Source organism: Vigna umbellata, chromosome 1, assembly GCF_029865625.1.
Source record: "Vigna umbellata cultivar VRB3 chromosome 1, Vumbellata_1.0, whole genome shotgun sequence".
Lineage (NCBI taxonomy): Eukaryota > Viridiplantae > Streptophyta > Magnoliopsida > Fabales > Fabaceae > Vigna > Vigna umbellata.
The window spans coordinates 90263788-90275147 of record NC_142165.1 but is presented as its reverse complement, the minus strand read 5'-3'; the positions used below and the strand labels follow the sequence as shown (position 1 = coordinate 90275147).

Sequence of the window (11360 nt, the reverse complement as noted above, 5' to 3'; positions counted from 1 at the left end):
CAAGTGCCATTATTTAAAAGCACCTTATCAACTCCGAACTCTTACCATTACACAAACTTTTCATTTTAAAATAATGGTTGTCGGTGGACAAATCAAACAAATAATAAATATGATTTGACATATATTTTCTCTCCTCTTATTTTAATTTATCAATTAAATTAAATTTTAATTAATCTGCATTAAATATTTATATTCTATTTACGAAATATTATATATATATATATATATATATATATATATTTCAACTATTATTGCACAAATTTATGATTTAAAAAATTATTTCATCCAAATTATAATTATTTGTTAATTTAAAATTTTAAGTTTAACCCTACCGTCATTATTGATATCTTCATATTTAACAGGAAAATCATAATTAAGTATATCTTTTAATAATAATTTCAAACCATCTTACCTTCTCCGGGTATTTAGAAAACTACTTTTTAAATTATTTTCAACAAGCAAAAAAATTAATTTTAATCATAGACACAATAAAAGAGTTATTAAATTAATAATTTTATTTCAATTTTTACACCAATGAAAATAATATATATTTGATTTAAATTACTATATTTATTTTTTAACTCGAATGTCCATAATTAAAACTATATTTTCTATTATATTTTCTTTTTAATTTTCAACAAACCAATAATAACAAATTTAATTTTAATTACATTATAAACCTAATATTATAAAAAATTATTTACTCAAATTATTTTTTATTTTCTTACTTCTTTAAAACTAATTAAAATTTAATATGAATAGTTTTAATTAATTTGTTTAAACTATTTTTCTCTAGTTTTGATTTTAGTTTCTTATTTTATATAAAAAAGTTCTCCCTTTCTTTCAAAATAAATCCTAAAACCTCCTTCCGAAATTCCATAAGCAGGGAGGCGAATTTCAGTAGAGTTTTGGAGTTTTAAACATTGGGAATCAAAATCCAGTTGAGAATTTGACTATCCACAAGGGAACATTTACAAGAAAAATGTTTTTTTAGTAATTATTTTTAATAATTCTTTTATAAGACATATTTAATGTTACATGATTTTAAATATTTATTTTGAAAATAATTTAAACGGATGAATAAAATAGTAATGCCATAACCTATTATTAAAACATTGTTATGAAATGTTGTTAGCAAAGTTCAAATTCACATAGAATATATTAACTTATTTTTGGAAAAAACTATAAAATTAAAAATGCTTATAATAGTTTAACGAAATTGGATAAAAAGAAAAATAGTGGATCGCCTTATCTCAATCTAAATCATTAATATTATTTTCACGTAAGTAGTCTTCAATTGACATGCTTAAAACCTTTACAATTAGTTAGAGTTGTTTTAAGCAATTTTATTACTGGAAAAAGGTGTCGTGACTATCAGAATTGTTTAAAAGTTATTTCAGTATAAATAATTGATGCTTAAACTAAAATGCATTATTTTATTTAAGCAACGAATTTGTTATCCACGAAGAACAACAAGGAATAAACAAAAGGGGAAACAAACACATGAACACTAATGAGGTCCAACATGATGAAGAAGGTCTGCGATCTTCATCTCAAACCAAGGAACGAGTTTAGGGGTAAGATAAAACACGAAGAGAGACAAGCTAAGTTAATTTTTTTTTCAAAGTAGTATAATTTAAAAAGAAAAAATAAATAGTAAGACTAAATTTTGATATATTATATTTTTAGTATAATAAAAAAATATTTTTTGTATAAAAAAGTTTAATTTTGTTAATTTATTTAAATTCTGTTGATAATTAAAGTATTTAAATATGTGTCCAATTCCATTAAATTGTTAAAGAACGTTGAAAAAAATTGTATAGTAATGTTTTTAAACCAAACTAATAAAATTTTAGTTTTTATGTTAAAATTATTTTTTATATATAATACTAAAACTTAAATAGGTCGTTGTTTTATGATAATAAATCGACTATTTATAAATTCAAAAAAAAAAACGAAATAACATCTTTTCATATTACCTGAACAATGGTGTTTATTGTTTATGATATGTAGTGAGAATTGTAATTATTCATTATCTGGTGAATGATGATGAAAATAAACTTTTTTTTATTAAATGTCTTGATGACGAGGTGAAACATGCGTTTCTTTTTTCTTGTTAATGGTGATAGTGATTTTAGTTTATATGATTTTTGGTGGATATTTTTTATCATTCTTTTTTGTAATGTTTGTATTGATGTTTATAAAATTATTCAACAATGAGTTGGATTTTCAATTATATGAATTCGAATGTTATTTCTTTTAATTTCTAAAGTTTACAAGGCAACACATATAACTTATTTTCATCCCCTAAAATTTACTAACTTTTGTTTTAAAATTATTACAAAAATTTTATCTACTATATAATTGTTGTGATTGCTAGTAGGATTGTTTCTATTAATAAAAATGGTTTCACTAAAAACATAAATATTAAAGATCATATTTATGTTACTTGTGTTAAAGATCATGTTTGTGTTATTTTTGAAGTTATTAATCTTTTTTCTGAAAAGGTCGAAGGTGGTAAGGTAGTTATCAAAATTGATATAATCAAAACTTTTGATACAATCAATTGACATTTCTTAATTCAAGTTTTGCGTTGTTTTGATTTTTATGAAAACTTTTTGACATAGTTTTTTCATATTTTACAATATGTTCATCTTTCTATTCGAGTTAATGGTGGTTTGACCAATCACTTCACTTGTGGCAAAGTGGTTACATAGTTTTATGAATGAGTAGTGTATTATGATATATTTATATTTGATTTATAAAACTCTTTTTGCATATTAGTTTACCCTGCTTGTTTTTTGTGGTGTGTTCTTGTGTCTATGTTATCTCTTTTATAATGATCACCTTGTTAGTATGAGCATATTAGGATATATGTTGAAGCATCTTTGGTGAAAGACGGTGATGAAGCGACGTTTACTCCTTGGTTGTCTAGTAGTTACCATAGTCGTTTTATATATATTTTATTAATTACAGTTATTTAGTTTTGATAATTGTATTAATACTATATATTTATATGTTGAGACAATATGTTTTGTTTAACCAATTTTATAACATCCTTATTTTATTAGTTGTAATCTGATAAAAAAATGTGTGATGTTATAGAAATAATCATTGGTGTTCTAACATTTGTGTATCTATATTAATTATAATTTCTTATTTTGAAATAGTAAAGTTATACTTTATTGTTAGTTCGGCTTGGACAAATATTCACTGAACTTTCCTTCTTTTATTGTTGATTTTTTTTTTCTTTGATGGTTAATGAAGATGAGAATGTGCCTAATTGAATTCTAGATATATTAGTGTGCTTTCTAAAAAAAGTTGCTAAAAACTTTTACTTTTCTAGTATGAAATGTTTGGATTAGGGAAACTTGATTTGGTTGGATATGTGTCACTAGGTAAAAGTTTGGTTCTTTGAAAACTGTTGTATGATTGTTTACTGGTTAAGAGAGACACAACTGAATAATTTTATGTTATATGTGTTTTTTGTGAAAAAATAATGTTAAATCTTTCTCTCATTCATTCTTTCATTGTTCTATTACCATGAAGTTCTAGAATGACTAAAATAAGTTTTTTAAAATTTGCATTTTTTTTCTTATTTAGTTTGGTTATGCAATTTATGAAATTTTCTTATAGTATTTTTTATTAAAGTAATTAAAGTGACTATTATTACTACAACCATGATGATTTGAGATAAGAATTCATAATAAATTTGAGAATCTAATTGTTTTTCTTTATGTTATTTTTCATATTAAAAAATTTATGCGTATGACTAATATATATATATATATATATATATATATATATATATATATATATATATATATATATATATATTAGAAATAGAATCCTCACTTTTATTTTCAAACATCATTGAAAAAATATATCAAAATTTGATTTCTTAATTATCCAATTTATCAATCTTTAAAAAATTTGAAATTATGAAAACTTTTAAAATTACAAGTTAAAAATACAATAATAAAAATAATTAACATTAATAATATTTAAGACTTATCTAACAACAATTTAAATAAATTATTAAATGTAGGTGATATTAAGATTTTATTAAATAAAATAGTAAGTTATTTGCTATAAAAACTGAAAGTTTAAATATTAATCTAATGTAATGATATGAGTGCATCTATAATCAAATTTGTTAAATAAAATATGAAATAATATATACATATTTATGAAATTAAATTTGTTGTAATATCATGTTTATACCAATTAATTGATGTAAGATATAGTTAATTGATTGTGAGGATCATTGTGAAGATTCACAGTTTATTTCTTTTTTACTGTAAATTTAAAATATGTAAGAGAATAATTCTAAATCTCATATTATTATGTCATTAATCCTCTTACTATATATATAGTAAACATTTATATTCTTTTTCCTACTTTCAAGGCATGACGTGTAATTACTTTTTTGTTAATGTTTTTGTGAAATATTGAAAACATTTATATGAAAATATAATATTAATCAATGTAAAATACTTGGACACATCTCTTCCTATCCGACAACTCACATAATTACAACCAATTGAAGCAATCCGACAACTCACATTTCTACAATCAAGAAAAATATATTTTTAACAATTTTTATTAATAATTTTTTCACAACAACTTATATGGTAATTTATTTTACAACAACTTATATGATCATTTGTAATGGATTCATTTCAAATATACATAGATAAATAAAATAGTAATACAGTTCTCAAAAAGTTAATAAAATAGAGACAGTACCCACATTTTTCAACTTGACAACATTTTATAACAACTAACATTTTGAAAATAAAATTTTCAACTTTTAATATGTTAACAACTTTTTATAATAATTAACTTTTGACAATAAATTACGTAATATATCATTACTCTGGTTGAATTTATTTTTAAAAAAGTATTTATAAAAAATTGTCAAAAAAAAAGTTATTAAAAAACATTTTCCTTTTTTTAATAGGAGTAGGCATTTTTTCATTGAATACAGTAAATAAGGGATAAGAGCAACAACAAAAAAAACTCGTCGTTAAAAACAATGCATATCACATGCAAATTTCTCTGTCAAACTAAATTGTCCGTGTTCCATTTCTATTATAGACATAGTAATTTGGAAAAATATCTATAACAACATCAATGCAAGAGTGAAGACCGTGTAGTGGGAAGGAAATACAGGACATATGAATAATTGGATACATTTATAAATACAAACCTTAACAAGGATGGGGAGCTTCCACCCGTTCTATTCTGATTTGTTGTTCACTAATAATTTTTTAATACAAAGCCTGAAATTTATATCAGAAGAAAATTCGGTTTTAATAGATTATCAAAATTTAACGCAATTCTAACAATGTTAATCATAACTATCTCAGCAACATATAAAGCATTTGAAGAATAACAATTGATCAAAGCAAAGGAACCATCAGAGATAAATAAACAAATAAAATAAAAACTACAGTAGCATTAAATTTGTTTAAAACTACAGAGTCACAAAAAGTTTACTTAGTGAAAGACACAGCACCAACTGTTTTAAATATCAACATCACAATCACCATCACAGGTATTCAGGAAAACGACGCCTACACATATCATCATCACTATCCATAGCTTCAGAACGGTATCAAGAAACCCAAACTGAATATTTCAATGGTAAGATAGTGAAAAAATAAACTCAAAAGTATTTCAATAAACTTCTCCACATGTATCTATACAACAATAAAAATAAGAAAAGAAAAAATCTCATAAGCTAAAACTAACTTATATTAAATAAGTAAGAAATCATCTTTTTTAAAAACTGATATTAAAAAAAAATACTACCACATAGTTTATTCATAAAAAAATTTATATTTCATTTTTCCTGTTATTTTCTGGTATATTTAGGAAAAGGTTTATTTAAACATACCGTTATTATCATAATAACAAGGCACTACCGAAGAAAAAAATTATATCATATATATTTACATATAAAAATTACTGGCACTAAACAATTCATCAAAAGGAAAATCTTCAGGGAAAATAGATTCCTAAAAGAACTCTTTATATAAAGAGATGCAATTATTTGATCCAAGTTTCTAGCAATGAGAGTGACAACATCTTGCTAGAGCAAATTTTCTTACTCAAACGACAGTTTGCCTTAAAAAATTTAATTCAGGAAAAATAGCCATACATGTCTGGTGTTATCATGACTTTAATGAAAGTTTAGGAGGACTAAACTTCTACGAAGCTGCTAACAGACCATGTAAAAAACAATAAAATATAATATTTAAGGGTCAACATTACCATGTAGCAACAAACAAAAATGCAAAGGTATTATTCAGAAAAGGAGGAAAAGTTCTGTAAAACTAGAACAAACCATTTGGGGATCCAGGGATAGGAACTTTATCCCAGAAAGGACACGGCTATAAAATATGTTGTTGACATGAACAATCTGAAGATATATTTTGTCAATAAGACAGTAAATTCTTGAATGTTGTTTTTCAAAGTAACATTTTCCATCTTGACCAAATGCATTTACTATACGTGTTCATTCAACCAATATACGCGAACAGGATAAAAGGGGAAAACGGCGTAATTGCACAATTTCATGCATAACAATGGTCACGTCACCTTGTGCATAATCATGAAAACATACATTCACTGATTGTCAATCAGTTCTTCCACTACCCATTAAAAGACTTAGCAGGCTAGGGTTTAAAATCAACTCTAGTAAGCCACAACGACAATGATTGTAATGGATCAATACATACTTCATATATGCCATAAAGCAATTCTTCCACTAAGCTTCCAAATCAGTAAGAAAAAAAATTCCCCAAACCTTTGGGCACATAAACTAGTCGCTCTCGCATTTTAAGCTTATGAAGCACACAAACTCACTCAATCAGAGAAAAAGCTATCAACTTATATAGCAGCCAGAATAAAAAACAGTAAAGAATGATTGTCCAAACAAACTTGAATGTGAAGATTGGTGGCAGTGCTTATTTTAGATGCTCTTTAACTTCAACAATTTGTAGCATCTTTAACACTCAAATGAATTAAATTTCATAAAACTAAGCATCTAATCACGCATCCAATACCTTATTAACATCAGTATCTGGAAAGTAATTTTGCCTACTATAACTATTGCAGATTTGAAAACAGATATGTGCAATGAGAGAAAAAAAAAGAGATACTGTATGCATCTAGAGTCGCAATATGTAGAATTGGATTTGTACATCCAAGAAATAACATACCTGAACTACTTATAGCTCCAGAAATATTCTTGGTCTCTCATGACTATCAACTCAAACGTTTTCACTGATCCTTGAACGTAGCCTCAGCAAGAAATTTGTCTATATCTATTTTTTCTAACCTAGCAATAGTTCCATGACACTTCATAGCTCATGATAATACTGCCGTGTACATGCCAAGATACTAGAGATCCTCTTGAATGACTAGCTTAAATATATCATACAACAGTGCTTAGTCATCACAGCTGCAACAAGACTTTGTAGAAAGTAAAAGGTGACAAGAAATAAACGATTTGGACGATGGACCGATGCAGCTGATTTAGAGAATTGAACAGATCCGGTAAAGCTTCCAGCAGTATTAGTCGCTGGACTTGTACTAGGAACAGAGATATTCTTGCAAGACCCAAAGGGTGCACCTGCCTGCCAAATTGAAGTAAGAAAGTCATTGTCATTATCAGAAATTGCTTTTTCATCAAACTGTACAGGTAGAGGCAGTGCCAAGACAGAAATTCATCCAAGCCATGTATTCATCAATTTCATTTAAATACAACACAAGTACACAACTAAACTTCCAAGAGCTGAGTACACATGATGACTATGTCTTAATCTACTCTGGCGTACATATTGTTACAAGATTTCACATAAATTGACATAAGGCAGAAGCATACAGTTAAGAACAAATGGTTGGGAAGATATTGGAGAAGAGTAAGTCACGGCGGGGAAAGGAAATGGGGATGCTATTACTAGTGTAGATCTGTTTATTTTAAGTTTATATTGATCTTTACAAATCAATAATTAGTTTGCAACAAATATTTGAATTAGATTAAGCATATTTGGGACAGAGTGAACATGGAAAATTACCTAGTTTTCTCATTGTTAAATAGTCCAATAACTTTAAAATTTTTTGAGATATAATGAAATTCAACCTTTTTTCTACCATAAAACCTCCAACACAAGGGACTAAACCATTCTTTTCATCATCCAAGTCAAGATCAACTTTTCTAGAATTATTGTCGTTTTCAAGATATTATACAAAAAGCATGGTTATATTTGAAAAGATGTTGAGAAATTTTAAATATGGTCACTAACTGACCATTGGTCTAATTCTATATTCGGTAGGAAAAATTAAATCAACGTGACGTCCATCGGATACATATTCAGGCTTCAAAGAGTATCATCTGAAAGTCTCGTCTACTGTTCATGTGGTCAATATTTTAAAATAAATGAATTGAAATTTGTAACTTAGATGAAATTCCAGAGGTTTTCTAGAGGGAGATAGATGTAAAATTATACTCAATTAGCTTTCTAATCACTAGTGGGGGAATGAACACTCCCAAAATATATGAAAACAAGTTATCATATCGAAGATTGTTTCTCCAGGAACAGTTTCCCTATTTCCACGTTATCTTTTAGGATTGGTAATCCTAATTCCTTATCTTAACTTGTTTTCCTAATTAATTAGGATTAGTATAAATAGGAGTTAGTGGTTTAAGTTTTGTGAATATACCAAACATCAATACAGTGCAATACATCTTAATAAATATGAATTAGTGATTCATTCTCTTTTCATCGCTCTATGCAAAATTTCATAATTACAACAAACATTTACAGAAATAAAGAATATCAGAATACAGAAGATTCAGGAACAAATGACATAAAATAAAGTACATGTAGGGACAAGAAAAGCAGACAAACCGGGCAGGCTGTGATTGTACTACATCCACACAATGAATGGCCATTCATTTTATCCACAATATCAAAAACACCACCTCCATCACTCCTCTGCATGAAGTTTCAGTCAGAAAGCTAAAGTGGAATTGCAAGATATATGATGTATACAGATTAATAATTAAGTTCCAATTAACATCCCAGAACAGAGTAAGGAATACCATGTAAAAATTAACCGCTACAAAGTTGGGCAGCAAATTCCCCGCAGCTTTGTAACAAGTATTGACCATCTCAGCAAGTGGAGCTGAATGCTCTTTGCATGAGTCAGCTTCAACTGGATAGGTTGGAAAGTAATTCATCAGGAAAAGTGATTGACTTCTAGAATTTAATGCCTTTGATTCTTTTCTGTGTGGACAAGAACCCTGTTCCACTCCAGGATCGCCAGCTGATGGCAAGCGAATTACGAGTTAGTCGAAACAAATCATGTACAAAGAAGATGCACACATGTTTAGATAATTAAATGATATAGTGCTTACGCTCATTTTCGACCATATGCCTCCACTGATAAGCTACTCCTTCATCTGCTTCCTTTGAAGCATCTGAAGTGAAAACAACAAGTCTGTGATTTGCTTGAACCATCTCCGTCATAGTGGGCCAATCGTTACCCTTTTTCGGCATCTTGGAGACTGGAAACCAATATTTGTCCAATCCAGCACTTGTGAACAGATTAGTCAACCCCTTTGGAGTGTGCACATAGTCTTCAATTATGATGGTAACGATCTCAGTTGGATTTTCTGTCAAGAACGCCTCCACTTCTTTCAAAGTATTAACAGCCGGTTGCTGAGAACATTTTAATAGGAATATTAAGCCATGTCCCATCATCAAGAATCGTGACACAACCATGACCGCAATTAAAACCTTAAAGTAGAATCAGTAAATAAGTAAAAAAGAGGAATAAATTACAAATGCAGTGAAGTTGTAGCATTGCCCACGAAATGAATGACAGAGCCAGATATTGTTCTGGAAGTCGTACATATCCAACATAAGTCCCCTTACTCCATTCTAAACCATCAACAAAACAAGCGTATAAGAAACATAACAAAGCAATTAAACTACCGAAACCAAACAAAAAATTAAGAAAAGCAAGCAAACTCTCCACTTGACATACCCTCAACTGGTTAGTGACAGAGTCTTCTTGATTGTAAAAGGTCATCCTCTGAACACCGGGAAGAGGCGGTGCATCGACGATGCTGAAGGAATTGTGGGTCACAATCCAAGTGTACTTGTTGAAGGGCAACCCATTGACCTGCAGTGACCCAGAGGGGAAAGTCACAAAAATTGGGGTTGGAGAAGCTCGAAGGGAAAAGGAAGAAGCTTACGATGGGTGTTGGAAGGGTGGGTTGGCCTCTGGTGCAGATGGGTTGCTTCAAGCCCAAAGCGGGGCAATTGCCACAGAAGAGACCTGCCCCACAATCCGTAGCGGCCGAACATGCTTCTGAAACCTGCCAAATTCAGTTCAATTCAGAGTGAATTCGCACGGATCTCTTCGTTTGAAAGGAAAATGAAAAAGAGAAAGGGAACCTGGGAATTGACGTTAGTGAAGGAGAGGGAACACATGAGGAAGATGATGACAAGTGCAGGAGCTCTGCATTTTGAACGGTAGTTCGGCGAATGCGAGTACATAGCAGAGCCTGAGACGAAGCCTGCGTAGCCACAAGGTTCGAACTTCAAAGCGAAAATGGAGTTCCACTTTCCAATGATCCTAGCTGTGGATTCAAAATCTTACTCGGTGCTAAACCAACCTCATTAACGGTTGGCTTAATACCGTGGTCCCGATTTTTTTCATTGATTCTAATTTTTTTTAAATGTTTAATTTAGTCTTAAAATTCGTAATTTGTGGTAATTTGTTTTTAATTAAGTTTTTCTTTAAACACAGTTTAAATCGGTTAAATGTTCATGCAATCACTAACACATAATCTTTGAGATGTCATTATCATCTTTTATCTTTAGACATTTTAATTTTTCCCTATCCAAAAATCCTAGTCACCACCTAACCCTAACTGTCAATCGCCATGCTCACGGTCAGTCACCATCTTCACACCTCTGTCATCAAACATTTCGAAACCCTAACCAGATGGTCGCGCCACCATCACCACTGTTCATCTTCTTTGTCCGGCAATCACCCATAAACACCACCATGTTCCCCTTCCTCTACCATAAATCGCCATCAACATTTTGTCGCGACAACCATGATCGCCGCAACGAGACAATGAGCCATGTGCGAGCTCATCTTCCTTGTCAAGTCTTCAACCAGCAAAAGGAAATACGAAGAACGAAAAAGCCAAATGGAGCATAATCGCTGCCGCAAAAGCGTCATTCTCCAACAATTTTCATCTTCTCCAGCCATCGTGAAGTTGCTCTTCGAACCTGCAAGTAGAAAGAAACTAAAGAAACCAAATCATAGAC

At 29.3% G+C, this 11360-nt stretch overlaps 1 protein-coding gene across 1 annotated transcript; it reads right to left on the bottom strand.

The window, feature by feature from the left end:
* Positions 1-5023: 5023 nt before the first annotated feature.
* Positions 5024-10695, bottom strand: LOC124841400 (PI-PLC X domain-containing protein At5g67130-like). The gene is made up of 9 exons (XM_047317664.2): positions 10476-10695; positions 10274-10396; positions 10063-10200; positions 9858-9956; positions 9431-9734; positions 9116-9339; positions 8922-9008; positions 7230-7646; positions 5024-5285 (listed from the first exon to the last, which is right to left on the bottom strand). The coding sequence occupies exons 1-8, from the start codon at positions 10575-10577 to the stop codon at positions 7431-7433; spliced, it is 1293 nt and encodes a 430-aa protein (XP_047173620.2). The 5' UTR covers positions 10578-10695; the 3' UTR covers positions 5024-5285; positions 7230-7430.
* Positions 10696-11360: the final 665 nt, after the last annotated feature.